Source organism: Doryrhamphus excisus, chromosome 10 (genome assembly GCF_030265055.1).
Source record: "Doryrhamphus excisus isolate RoL2022-K1 chromosome 10, RoL_Dexc_1.0, whole genome shotgun sequence".
Taxonomy (NCBI): Eukaryota; Metazoa; Chordata; class Actinopteri; order Syngnathiformes; family Syngnathidae; genus Doryrhamphus; species Doryrhamphus excisus.
Genome location: NC_080475.1, coordinates 3,109,108 through 3,123,856, shown reverse-complemented (window position 1 = coordinate 3,123,856; position 14,749 = coordinate 3,109,108). Strand labels below are relative to the sequence as shown.

At 42.2% G+C, this 14,749-nt stretch overlaps 1 protein-coding gene across 9 annotated transcripts in view; it reads left to right on the top strand.

The window, feature by feature from the left end:
- Positions 1-14,749, top strand: part of hdac9b (histone deacetylase 9b) — a 61,040-nt gene that overhangs the window by 23,241 nt on the left and 23,050 nt on the right. For 2 of the 9 annotated variants that reach the window (XM_058084670.1, XM_058084673.1), the window contains exons 1-4: positions 247-603; positions 818-871; positions 11,719-11,948; positions 12,034-12,267. In XM_058084670.1, the coding sequence (XP_057940653.1) occupies positions 510-603; positions 818-871; positions 11,719-11,948; positions 12,034-12,267 (612 nt within the window). In that variant the 5' untranslated portion in view covers positions 247-509. Of the gene's footprint in view, positions 1-246; positions 604-817; positions 872-6,912; positions 8,032-11,718; positions 11,949-12,033; positions 12,268-14,749 lie in introns of those variants that run through there. The other 7 variants (XM_058084672.1, XM_058084669.1, XM_058084671.1 and 4 more) reach the window with 7 other exon arrangements.

Genomic DNA, 14,749 nt, shown 5'->3' with positions numbered 1-14,749 from the left:
AGAGCGAGGGAGGAGGAATCAAGCCTCCATCTGCAGAGAGGGAGTCAGGAGACATGCCTTCTGGCAGGAGCTGCAGAAGACAGCTGTGTTTGGTGTGGTATTTTTAAACGCATCAATGCTGCTCCAATCCCCGCGCCTCGCCTGACCTATTTTTAGCCAGGGCTGGCTATTGTTCTATTTCTGTCACCTGTGGGCCACGCAGTTGTTGATTCACATGCAAATGAAGCTCACTCCCTCTCCCCCTCTCTTGGTTTGCATCACTCCCTTTTAGCGAGGCGCTCAGTTGCAGAGTACGGGCTTTGCCAAGTAACTCTGCTTCACATTTGCTGACACTTTGCTGAGAAAAAGAGGAAGGCAGAACGCAAACAGTCCTTGCAGAGAGAGAGCGTGCTTGCTTTCCAGTGAGAGTGGTGTCTCAGAGGAGTGGCGGTCCCCCCCCCCTCCCAGGTGGCTGTAGGGGTGGCTTTTTCGGTCACGGCGTGCAATGCGACCTGAGCGCTAAGTGGAGTATGCTGCAGACGATTTACGAGGGCGAGTCAAGTTTCTCCACAACAGACGGCAGCGTTGGAGCCCAGAACGGGATGCACAACGTGAACAGCTCAGGTGATCAGCCTTTTCTAGTCCTGGGAATCTCAGCCTTTTTCATTTTTTTTTTCACCCCCCCCTGCTCTCTCTCTCTCTTTTTTTTTTTTCCTGCTGGTGCAATCCAGCCTCGCTTCTCCTCAAACACGCTTCGTCCATCCTCTCTGTGTACTCGCCTCTCTTTCACTCTCTCTTCCTAACTCTGCACTCGGTGTCTCTTTCTGTGTGTGCAAAGACGACACTCAGCTGGGCTTCGTGGTAGAAAACAGGCACTTCTTCCTGATTCCAGGTATTTATTCTTTCCCGCTCCGTGTAGTGTCCATCAGTGTTTTTTTTTAATATAATGTTGTTTTTCTACAAAACAATACAAGGAGGAAGTGTAGTTCCCACTACTGCTATGCTCTCCGGCAGAAATGAGTCACAGAGAACATGAACGGGATGTTGTGTTTTTGTGCACTTTTTTTAGGGAAGTGGAAAAAGTGTGCTAAGGGGACAGCTTAAAGGTTTCTCTCAGGACTCTCTATTATTTTTATTTTTTTGCCTCTGCTCACAGCTAGGAGACTAGGGTTCAATTCCCACCCTCGGCCATCTCTCTGTGTGGAGTTTGCATGTTCTCCCCCGGTTTTCTCCGGGTACTCCGGTTTCCTCCCACATTCCAAAAACATGCTAGGTTAATTAGCATAGGTATGAATGTGAGTGTGAATGGTTGTTTGTCTATATGTGCCCTGTGATTGGCTGGCCACCAGTTCAGGGTGTACCCCGCCTCTCGCCCGATGACAGCTGGGATAGGCTCCAGCATCCCCCGCGACCCTCGTGACGAAAAGCGGTAGAAAATGAATGAATGAATATCAACTATATTGGGTAATATAAATGTAAATGTGACTATAGGGGTGCTATTTCAAGTTTGGAGGGCTCTAACAATGCTACAAAACAGGAATGTGCCCTGTGATTGGCTGGCCACCAGTCCAGGGTGTACCCCGCCTCTCGCCCGAAGGCAGCTGGGATAGGCTCCAGCACCCCCCGCGACCATCGTGAGGATAAGCGGTAAAGAATGAATGAATGAATATCAACTGTATTGGGTAATATAAGTGTAAATGTGACTGTAGGGGTGCTATTTCATGTTTGGAGGGCTCTAACAATGCTACAAAACAGGAATGTGCCCTGTGATTGGCTGGCCACCAGTCCAGGGTGTACCGCGCCTCTTGCCCAAAGACAGCTGGGATAGGCTCCAGCACCCCCCGCGACCATCGTGAGGAAAAAAATGAATGAATGAATGAATGCTCGTAACATACATTGATATATAATATTAATATACAATGGCTGAGTCACATCAGAATGACTATTCAGTGAATGGACTCGGGATGAGTCACTTTCTCATGCATCTCTCCCTATTGATAAAATGCTTGAATGGTCTTTGAATAGCAGTCAAGTGAAACCATGTGCGTCATGTGTGTTTCATAATTTAGTTAATTTAATTCAACTAGATTATCCCACAACTAGATTTAATGAAAGACACAGGTTCGGGCTCCAGGCAAAAAAAAAAGAAGCCCTCAGAGGTAAATTTAGAAATAAGACACAAGGATGACACATTCCATGTATCCGTAAATCACATTGTGACACTTCTTGTCCTCTTTTGTGTCACCGAGGCCTGCGAGGCAAACAAACGGCTGCACGGAGCGCCTGAATTCAGCCTCCTTGCTTATTCTGTGGGTCAGCTATTCTTAGGTGAGTTATTTTCGGCTTATGGCATTAGGCTGCTAAGATTAGGCGGTCTGTGCGTTATCATTCCATCTCGCCGTGCTCCTGATATAACGTTGCTTTGGAACATATATTTATAGACAATTCTGTCATTTGTCTGTTGAATTTACCCCCATGTCTCACTTTATGGCAGGTACTTGACATATACAGTAAAAGCAATCTGCGCTTGCTTAATTCGCTTAATACGAACTCATGCGCTCTGAATTTTTAGGTTAATGGATGTTGTCCGAGGTGCTTGTGGTTGTTGCGTAAAAGATCTGTTGTCAGGAATCGCTATAAAATATTTATGCAAAATGTGCGTGTCTATTATCAGACATAAACTAATTAGCTTGGTGTCTGGGTGCAAAATAGCATGTCTGCTTCAATTGGAACCTTGCAGACAATAAAGGGTCTACCTAACAAGCATCCTTGTGCGGCACGTCTACCTTCATGTTCCCTCACAGCGTGTGTTTGAAGTGATCATGACCGAATCACAAAAACAATCATTATGACCGGCTAGTTTTCATTAAGTTTTTTTTTCCCCACTTTTGTTTGTCTTCATCACCAAAGGAGATAGTGATGTTTATTTTTTATTCTTGTAGCTATACGGTATTATTGTATTACTACACGATATCATCATTTAATAGAATTAGTCAATAATTAATGAAAAGATTATGGTAATGGTTTTATTTCATTTGAACATGCATCAGATTACAATTGAATGCATCACATAATCAGTTCACAGTTCCACATGTCCAAAAGGAGTAGGAAGAAGCAAAGTTTATTAATCATACTCCTCCATCTGGTACTTTTACAATCAGTAACTGTTACATTTGTTCACTTCCTGCTTTCCTAATTATATATATATTTTTTAAATACAAAAAAATATTTTTTTAATAAAAAAATAACAATAAATAAATAAATATTTGTATTAAAAAATAAAATAAAAATAAATAAAATTAATGAATATATATATATATATATATATTATTTTTTATAAATTTTTAATATAGTTTGAGGTTTTTTTTTCTTTAATTTTATGTTTTTTTTATTTATTTTTTTGTCACGTACCGAAGTACGAGGTAGCAAACATCAACTGCTTGTATTGTTTCTTGAATTGGCTCATCGTTGTGCATTGTTCGAGTTCCTTACTCAATCCATTCCATAGTTTGATTCCACATACTGAAATGCTATGGCTTTTTAACGTAGTCCTAGCATAGAAGTGTTTCAAATGTAGTTCTTCCCTGAGATCATATTTCTCCTCTCTTGTAGAGAAGTATTGGATGACATTTTTTGCTAATTGGTTATTTTTAGCCTTATGCATTATTTTTGCTGTTTGAAGATGAACTATATCAGCAAGTTGAAGTATTTGTGATTTTTAGAAATAAGGAGTTAGTATGTTCTCTGTAGGCGGCATTATGAATTATCCTTACTGACCTTTTTTGCAGTACATTTAGCGAGTGAAGGTTGTTTTTTATAGTTATTAGCCCATATTTCCACACAATAAGTAACAAATTTTGCTTTGTTCAATATTGAAATATTTCTTGCCACCTTATGTTGTATATTTGTGATATGAGGTTTCCAGATAACATGTTGCTTTCTCTGTTATTCGTTTTCTCATTCTTCTTGCATTAATAGTTAATGGAAGGGCTATTGTGAGTTGTTGTTTGTTGACAGCAGAACAGGAGATGACCAGACTCCTGGCTCCAGCGTGGTGATTCGGGTCAGTTCTCTTTGTTCACAGATAGCCCGCAAGTCTCAAATCTGGCTCAGCTGCAAGGACGAGCCTGTGTCTTTAAAAATAAAAGTGCCGTTTCCTGCTTTAGACTATGCCAGCTCCTGAAAATAACAAGACACTTAATGGGAGATCCAGTGCCACATTGCAGTCTCAAGGATCAGCTTTTTTTTTTTTTTGTCCAACATATTCTGTCTTTGGTTCTATTTATATTGTCAGATTTAGATCAGTAAACATCTCAGGCAACACAAAAGGAGCTCGAATTTAATGCTAAAAATGATTAAAAAACATGTTGCATAAATCACTTATAATAAAAATGCAACTGGTGCGGTTGTACTATTTTAAAGTATTTAAACCAGTCTTACAGGGGAAAAACTTGCTGCGTTACCTAATTAACTATTTATGGGGAATTACCAGTATTCCGATTACTGTTAATTGTTTTTCCTTTTGCATAGTTTTGAATATTATACCCTTCATTTAATGACACAAGGGCAAACTGGAGATATATATATATTAAAAAAAAACATTGCACTTTCTATTCAGTGTGTGATATTTATATTATGAATGACTCTTCTCTCATGCTAAGCTACATTTATTTCAAGCAGCCATCTCAAATTAAGGCTGTGATTGTCACTGTAACCAAGAGCAGTACTCACGCTACGCAAATGGACCGGAGACACGTAAACACGTTAGGGACACTCGGTGGTTCAGACTGCAACGGTCACAGGCCGTGAGTCACCCAATCGCGACTCGACGGGGGCCTTCTAACAGGGAGAAATTTGGGCATGGGGCCGGGTGCTTGTCTCCCACTGGTGCTAAAAACACATTTAGGGGGGCTGTCATTCATAAATATCTTGTTTACCACAGCATCGAGTGAAGGTGCGCTCAGTCAAAATGGAGGCGCCTCAACTCTAATCGGGCAGAACATCTACAGTCATATGGACTCCGAAGTCCACTCTGTTTTGAGACACTGGAGGACTTAGAAGTTCTTCTACAACAATTTCTAATCAGAAGTTAACCATGTTGTGAACTGCTATAAAGCGAAAGTACTGTTGCTCCGAACTCCCGATCTCATTCCACATGACTGAATCCATTGAATTCTTAATCTTCGTCATTAACCTAGAGCTCTCTTTTGTGGCTGTCAACAGTAACATCTGCGTCTTTGTTGTGCGACTTACAGTCCGAAAAACTTGGTACTCGCTTTCATATTTAAGTCGAAATACAAATTGCAACCATACAATAAAATTAAATAAAACTAACAGTAAAAATACTCGCCTGACACATAATGGATCCGTTTGTTTGTTGTCCATTATGCCTCATTTTGCCATAAAGTGAACTGCCATAATGTGAAAGTACTGTATTTTTTCCGAAAATAAATTGCTCCGAACTCCCGATCTCATTCCACATGACTGAATACATTGAATTCTTAATCTTCATTATTAACCTAGAGCTCTCTTTTGTGGCTGTCAACAGTAACATTTGCGTCTTTGTTGTGCGACTTACAGTCCGAAAAACTTGGTACTCACTTTCATATTTAAGTCTAAATACAAATTGCAACCATACAATAAAATTAAATAAAACTAACAGTAAAAATACTCGCCTGACACATAATGGACCCGTTTGTTTGTTGTCCTTTATGCCTCATTTTGCCATAAAGTGAACTGCCATAAAGTGAAAGTACTGTATTTTTTCCGAAAATAAATTGCTCCGAACTCCCAATCTCATTCCACATGACTGAATACATTGAATTCTTAATCTTCGTCATTAACCTCGAGCTCTCTTTTTTGAGGCTGTCTACAGTAACGTTCACGTCTTTGTTCATTTTGATATATAAGTGGTACCTGACAAATTCTGAAAAGAAGTACAACTTGCAGTCCGGAAAACTTGGTACTCACTTTCATATTTAAGTCGAAATACAAATTGCAACCATACAATAAAATTAAATAAAACTAACAGTAAAAATACTCGCCTGATACATAATCGCTCATTTTGCCATAAAGTGAACTGCCATAAAGTAAAAGTACTGTATTTTTCCGGAATATAAATTGCTGCAAAGTATAAGTACAAGCTAGCGAGACCTACAAGCAAAAGACACCGAACTCCCGATCTCATTCCACATGACTGAATCCATTGAATTTTACACTTAATTTACTTAAGATTTCTCAGATCGAAACCCAATTGTTGCAGAAGCGTCCACTTCACTAGTCCAATTCACTACTTCCTGACTGTAGGCATTATGGGAATTATAGTCATAAATTAGCTGCATCACTTTTTAAGCCGGATTGTTCTAAGTATGTAAAAATATTAACGGCTTCGAATGGTATTTGTATTGTTGATATTGTACTGGGCTGCACGGTGGATGAGTGGTTAGCGCGTGAACCCGAGTTCAATTCCACTCTCGGCTATCTCTGTGTGGAGTTTGCACGTTCTCCCCGTGCATGCGTGGGTTTTCTCCCACATTCCAAAAACATGCTAGGTTAATTAGCGACTCCAAATTGTCCATAGGTATGAATGTGAGTGTGAATGGTTGTTTGTTTCTATGTGCCCTGTGATTGGCTGGCCACCAGTCCACGTTGTCCCTATCCCAGACAGCTGGGATAGGCTCCAGCACCCCCGTAACCCTTATGAGTATATGCGGTAGAAAATGAATGAATGAAAAATTGCAGGCTGCACGGTAGTGGTTAGCACGCAGGCCTCACAGCTTGGAGACCCGAGTTCAATTCCACCCTCGGCTATCTCTGTGTGGAGTTTGCATGTTCTCCCCGTGCATGCGTGGGTTTTCTCCGGGTACTCCGGTTTCCTCCCACATTCCAAAAACATGCTAGGTTAATTAGCGACTCCAAATTGTCCATAGGTATGAATATGAGTGTGAATGGTTGTTTGTTTGTATGTGCTTTGTGATTGGCTGGCCACCAGTCCAGGTTGTCCCGGGATAGGGATAGTATATGCGGTAGAAAATGAATGAATATTGGACTAAGAAGTTACACCTTTTCTTATGTTGCATAGAAAACCTTTCTAAGTTCCATGTCAGGTTCTATGGTTATCGTCACAAATTTGTAGAGTTCATCACAGAGCTGTAGTCTTTTTCTAAATTTGCTGACTTTGCATATATTGATGATTTGTTGACGTTTTGTCTTTTAAGACACATTTGGTACACTCCAAATTGTACCATTTTTGGAGCGTTCGGCTGGACATTACCTCGCTTTTATTTTTTGCCCGCATTAAATTTAAGCTGGCACCCTCACAAATGTGACAGTCTTTCGCACTTGCTCTATATTAAGACCGTGCTCAGAAAAGCGTTTATATTTGGCCCCTGGTAACTGGTGCTCCGGTGTTCTTGTCTTGCCTACGGATTCTTTTCCTTTGACAGAAGCTGCAGATTTCAGTTTGCAGGTGGGAGCAAGAAGTTTTTGTTAGCACCAATACCAAAATGCTATTGTGTTGAAGCGCAGCATTGAAAGATGTTTTAAATTCATCACGCGGTACCTTAAGGCTTTTATTTTCCCCTTCCACTCGGTGCTATTCTTGTGGACGTCAAGTGGACAAGAATAGAACAAGGGTGCATGAGGCTGTTGTGGTTTCCTCAAGGGCCATTTTGTGCAGCCTTGGTTATCAAATGTGGCCTTAAACCTTCACACCCCCGCCTCCGCTTTACTTCCTTATTTGAGGAATAGCGATGTCGTCTCAGCTTGATGCGCCGATCAAAGCGGAGATCTTTAATGTCATTCACTGTCGGGGGGTTTGGCGAATGAAATATGAGATTAATTAAATATCACAGTGGCGAGTTCTCCCAGCCAGCAGCAGGTGTTTTTGTTGCTATTTTTAGGACCATTAAGCAGAAGCAACAACAGTCCTTGAACGCTTCGCGGGTTCACGGCTGTCCCTGGAACAGCGCCCGTTACACGGGAGTCCTTTTGTCGGGTATTTACACGCCGGGATGAATATTCCTCGTCATCTGAGAAGTGTCTGATCTACAGGTACGTCGTATTCCCATACCTGCTGAGCTGGTGCCCTCCGCTGTCATCTCAACGGAGCTGTTTATAGAACACCGCAGCCCAGGAGTCCCCCGTTGGCTGTCTTCAGTCTTTTGAACCTTTTTTTTTTTTTTTAAGACTAGTTATCACTCAGCGTTCTTGTTATGTGTTTGTGTTGGAGGGTTTTGTAATCTTTTTTTTTTGACTGTTTCTCTCTTTTGCTGGGGACTCCATTCTTATATAAGCGCTGATATAATAGCCCACATGTCACATTGCAACAGTAGGCAGGAGATGACAAGCGGCGGAGTCTACGTATCTGCAGGATGGTGGTGGTGGTGGGGTGTAATTACGTAGCCGGCGTTGCCATGACAGCGACAAGTTAGGGTGGTGGATACTAGGGTGTGGGGGGTTGTCACAGACCGGGATTGCGCCACTTGCTTTTATGTTGCTATTTATAATCAACGCCGCCACATACGCATGGAATGGTGGCGGTCGGTATAGGAGGAAAAAGACAACAAAGTGATTCCTCACATGGCTGTTATGGACGGATGATTTAAAATCATATGATGCTAAATAATGGCAAAAAAATGGTTGCTCCAATGAACAGGTGATAAACTAACTGAGTGTGTGTGTGTGTGTGTGTTTTTGCCACCTCCTGCCTGGAGAACATTAAGGCGATGAATGCACTCTGTAAATCTCCTACAGCTACTGGAATTTCAAGTAGGTTTGGATGTTTCTCCGCTGTCAAAACACTTTGTAGCAACCCGCCCAATATATATATATATATATGTGTGTATACCCTTCATTGGTTCCTACATCACCATCACCTTTGCTAACACGTTGTGGACCAAGATCAGTGTATATATGGTGGTCCAACATCTGAGGACGAGCACTCGCAGACACTTCTTTATACACAAACAACCTCATATTTAAGTCGAAATACACATTGTAACCATACAATAAAATTAAATAAAACTAAAAGTAAAAATACTCGCCTGACACATAATGGCTCATTTTGCCATTAAGTGAAAGTACCGTATTTTTTTTTGGAATATAAATTGCTGCATAAGTATAAGTACAAGCTAGCAAGACCTAAGTGTGACTTACAGTCCGGAAAACTTGGTACTCACTTTCATATTTAAGTCGAAATACAAATTGCAACCATACAATAAAATTAAATAAAACTAACAGTAAAAATACTCGCCTGACACATAATGGCTCATTTTGCCATAAAGTGAAAGAACCGTATTTTTTTTCGGAATATAAATTGCTGCATAAGTATAAGTACAAGCTAGCAAGACCTAAGTGCGACTTACAGTCCGGAAAACTTGGTACAGTAAACCTCGGATATATCGGACTCGGATATATCGGAAATTCACTCACAACGGACAGATAAAAAAAGAACCGATTTTTCTGTAATGCATTTCCAATAAAAATTCATTGCATATATCGGATTTTTTACAACGGATTTCGCCTATTTCGGACAAAATCTCCAGTCCCGTTCCAATGCATTTCCATTAAATTTCCCTGGCATATATCGGATGGCCGCATCGTGGCGTTCCGATTCGCCGAATCGTGACAGGCCGCTATATGACGTCATTTGCAGCGTTGCCTGCGCGTCCAGGTACATTGGAAACATAGTCAAGGAAGTGCCTTTTTATAACGGATAAAATCCGATTTACGCATATACCGGATATAAATCCGATATATGCGTAAAACGGACATTTTCCGGTATAACGGATTTTGCTTATATCGGACAAAACCAGTGGGAACAATTGAATCCGATATATCCGAGGTTTACTTTACTCACTTTCATATTTAAGTTGAAATACAAATTGCAACCATACAATAAAATGAAATAAAACTAACAGTAAAAATACTCACCTGACACATAATGGCTCATTTTGCCATAAAGTGAACTGCCATAAAGTGAAAGTACCGTATTTTTTTTCGGAATATAAATTGCTGCAAAGTATAAGTACAAGCTAGCAAGACCTAAGTGCGACTTACAGTCCGGAAAACTTAGTACTCACTTTCATATTTAAGTCGAAATACAAATTGCAACCATACAATAAAATTAAATAAAACTAACAGTAAAAATACTCACCTGACACATAATGGATCCGTTTGTTTGTTGTCCATTATGCCTCATTTTGCCATTTTTAAGGAATATTTTTTTTTGTACATATATAGGCCGCACTTGTTTATAAACCCCAGGCATTGTAACAAAGGATATTTACACACTATAAACCTTGCCATTCTACCTACACGCGGAGACACTTCTTTTCAGCAATTTTCCACTTAATTTACTTAAGATTTGTCAGATCGAAACCCAATTGTTGCATAAGCGTCCACTTCACTAGTCCAATTCACGACTTCCTGGTGTAGGCATCTTGGGAATTATAGTCATAAATTAGCGCATCACTTTTTAAGCTGGAGTGTTCTATGTTTAGAACACTAAACATAGAACACAAGTATGTAAAAATATTAACGGCTTTGAGTGGTATTTGTATTGTTGATATTGTACTGGGCTGCACGGCAGTTGAGTGGTTAGCGCGCAGGCCACAAAGCTAGCAGCCCCGAGTTCGATTCCACCCTCGGCAATCTCTGTGTGGAGTTTGCACGTTCTCCCCGTGCATGCGTGTATTTTCTCCGGGTACTCCAGTTTCCACCTACATTCTTAAAACATGCTAGGTTAATTAGCGACTCCAAATTGTCCATAGGTATGAATGTGAGTGTGAATGGTTGTTTGTCTATATGTGCCCTGTGATTGGCTGGCCACCAGTCCAGGGTGTACCTCGCCTCTCGCCCGAAGACAGCTGGGATAGGCTCCAGCAACCCCCGCGACCCTTGTGAGGATAAGCGGCAGAAAATGAATGAATGAATGTATTGAATCGTGGACTCCTATAGAGCAGCTACACACAATAACCAGCACAGAAAGCGTTCTAGATCTTCCAGAATGTACCCCTATTCAGGATAAGCGGCAGAATAAATAATGAAAATAATAATTATAATAATAATACTTTTACTCCTTTTTACTACATTATGCATTATATTGGAGCAGCCAGACCGGAGCAGGAGGGGATAGAAAAGAAGAGCAAAAAACACAGAGAGGGGAGTGCTTATGGCTTTTTACTCATATTCTGTGTACTATATTGGGCTAGGAGAACCGGGTTCAATTCCATCCTTGGCCATCTCTGTGTGGAGTTTGCATGTTCTCCCCGTGCATGCGTGGGTTTTCTCCGGGTACTCCGGTTTCCTCCCACATTTCAAAAACATGCTAGGTTAATTGCCGACAAATTGTCGGTATGAATGTGAGTGTGAATGTTGGGATAGGCTCCAGCACCCCTGCAACCCTGAATGAATGAATGAATGAATAAATGTCAGTAGTATAGTTGTGTGTACTTGGACTGGATGTCATTTGTTGATTAGAACTGACAGAAGATTGTATTTACAGAAATCCTTGAAATGACCACTCCTTCACTTCGTGCCAAGCGTCCTTTGGGTCTGCTGTAGCTGCTCCCAGTAGACGCTGCCGGATGCGATCCAGTGTTTGTTTTTAGAAACTATTATAATTGCAGGTTCACATGAGAGAAAAACCGTGCCTCCCAGTCCTCCATCCAGCTGATACTTGCTGTAGTTCTCCGTCTTTTTTTTATTTACGGTTTTTCCTGTTCTTTATTCTCTCAGTGGAGATAAAGTCAGACGTACAGCTGGCCGTGGAACCTCTCTCGCCATTGGACCTGAGGATGCTGGGGCCAGGGTCAGACCCGGGGCTCTGGGAGAGGCAACTGCAGCAGGAGCTGCTTCTCATCCAGAAGCAGCAGCAGATCCAGAAGCAGCTACTCATCAGCGAGTTCCAGAAACAGCATGAGAAGTTGACCCGTCAGCATCAGGCTCAACTCCAGGAGCACCTCAAGGTGGGTGTTTTTTTTTTTTTTTTTGAGACAAGCGTTAAATTATCCATCACAGCAATACAGAAAAATGACTGTGCTGGGCTCTCAGCTTCAACAGGAGCTCCAGGCCATGAAACAGCAGCAGGAACTTGCAGAGAAGGAGAGGCGTCTGGAGCAGCAGCAACAACAACAACAACAACAACAACAACAACAACAACAACAACAACAACAGCATAATCATCAGCTCCTACAGAACCAGCAGGAGAAAGAACTAGAGAGGCATCGGCGAGAGCAGCACATCTCCAGTTTGAGCCTCCGGGCCAAAGAACGCGCTAGAGAGAGTAAGAGCTCGACACCGAGGGGGAAATTGAGTCATTGAGTTGGGCCCTAAGCGAAAGGAACCATGGGGGACACCAAAATTATAATCCTCACTATTTGAAATTCATCACCTGAGAGAAGGTGCGACTATTCGTTTTAGTCAAATGTGTTTTTTTTTAAGAGGAATTTCATAAGGGGGCGGCACGGTGGTTGAGTGGTTAGCTTCACAGCTAGGATACCAGGGTTCAATTCCACCCTCGGCCATCTCTGTGTGGAGTTTACATGTTCTCCCCGTGCATGCGTGGGTTTTCTCCGGGTACTCCGGTTTCCTCCCACATTCCAAAAACATGCTAGGTTAATTAGCCACTCCAAATTGTCCATAGGTATGAATGTGAGTGTGAATGGTTGTTTGTCTATATGTGCCCTGTGATTGGCTGGCCATCAGTCCAGAGTGTATCCCGCTCTCGCCCTAAGACAGCTGGGACCCTCATGAGGATAAGCGGTAGAAAATGAATGAATGAATGAATATTGTGGCATAGCGGGCTGCATGGTACCCTAGTGGTTAGCGTGCAGGTTTCACAGCTAGGAGACCCGAGTTCAATTCCACCGTGGTGTTGGCATGTTGTCCCAGTGCATGCGTGGGTTTTAATTCCAAAAACATGCTAGGTTAATTGGCCACTCCAAATTGTCCATAGGTATGAATGTGAGTGTGAATGGTTGTTTGTCTATATGTGCCCTGTGATTGGCTGGCCACCAGTCCAGGGTGTACCCCGCCTCTCGCCCGAAGACAGCTGGGTTAGGCTCCAGCACCCCCGCGACCCTCATGAGGATAAGTGGTAGAAAATTAATGTATTAATGAATGTTGTGGCATAGCGGGCTGCATGGTGGACTAGTGGTTAGCGTGCAGGTCTCACAGCTAGGAGACACAAGTTCAATTCCACCGTGGTGTTGGCATGTTGTCCCCGTGCATGCGTGGGTTTTCATTCCAAAAACATGCTAGGTTAATTGGCCACTCGAAATTGTCCAAATGTGAGTGTGAATGGTTGTTTGTCTATATGTACCCTGTGATTGGCTGGCCACCAGTCCAGGGTGTACCCCGCCTCTCGCCTGAAGACAGCTGGGATAGGCTCCAGCACCCCCGTGACCCTCATGAGGATAAGCGTTAGAAAATGAATGAATGAATGAATATTGTGGCATAGCGGGCTGCATGGTGGACTAGTGGTTAGCGTGCAGGTCTCACAGCTAGAAGACCCGAGTTCAATTCCACCGTGGTGTTGGCATGTTGTCCCCGTGCATGCGTGGGTTTTCATTCCAAAAACATGCTAGGTTAATTAGCCACTCCAAATTGTCCATAGGTATGAATGTGAGTGTGAATGGTTGTTTGTCTATGTGTGCCCTGTGATTGGCTGGCCACCAGTCCAGGGTGTACCCCGCCTCTCGCCTGAAGACAGCTGGGATAGGCTCCAGCATCCCCTGCGACCCTTGTGAGGATAAGCGGTAGAAAATGAATGAATGAATGTATTGAATCGTGGACTCCTGTAGAGCAGCTACACACAATAACCAGCACAGAAAGCGTTCTAGATCTTCCAGAATGTACCCCTATTCAGCTGTTTTTGTTTGGATTTCATACTACCCGTGAAAACGGTTTGTTTTAATATATTCCACCCACGGCCAACGCACCAATTTGTGCCGCTAGCCGCTAACCCAACTTTATACGAGTTAATAAACAACATAGAAGTTATATAAACCGTAAATATTCACCAATGAGAAAATAGATAGCAATCATTTCAAGATGACGATGATGCTAAATACTATAATTAAACGGCACATGCCTCACAATGATAAGCAATACAAAAAAAGCTGAGGTTGCCCAGGCCAATTTCTTCCTCACATTTTGTTGAAAACTTCTTTTAATAGCTCCGTGAAAATAGCTCTGGGTCTTGGGTTACGTTTCTGTTTTTACATTCTGTCTAATAATAGAGGAGATAACTTATGACTTTGTCAGGTCAGGTAATTTGAAACGCTGCCCTGGAACTGTCCGCCTCCTGTAGGAAAGGAAAGAGGGGTTCTTTTAGCAAGAGCTGATTTTTTTTTTTTTTTGGAGATCTTAAGCTGAGAGGCCACTAGGGGGAGATGTTCATACATGAGTAGGGTCTGCCCACTCAGTCCAAGTCAAATATGATGTGCAGGATTTTTGGTGAGAATACAACATTCATTCATTTTCTACCGCTTATCCTCATGAGGGTCACAGGGGTGCTGGAGCCTATCCCAGCTGTCTTCAGGCGACAGGCGGGGTACACCCTGGACTGGTGGCCAGCCAATCATAGGGTACATATAGACAAACAACCATTCACACTCACATTCATACCTATGGACAATTTGGAGTCGCTAATTAACCTAGCATGTTTTTGGAATGAAAACCCACGCATGCACGGGGAGAACATGCAAACACCACGGTGGAATTGAACTCGGGTCTCCTAGCTGTGAGACCTGCACGCTAACCACTA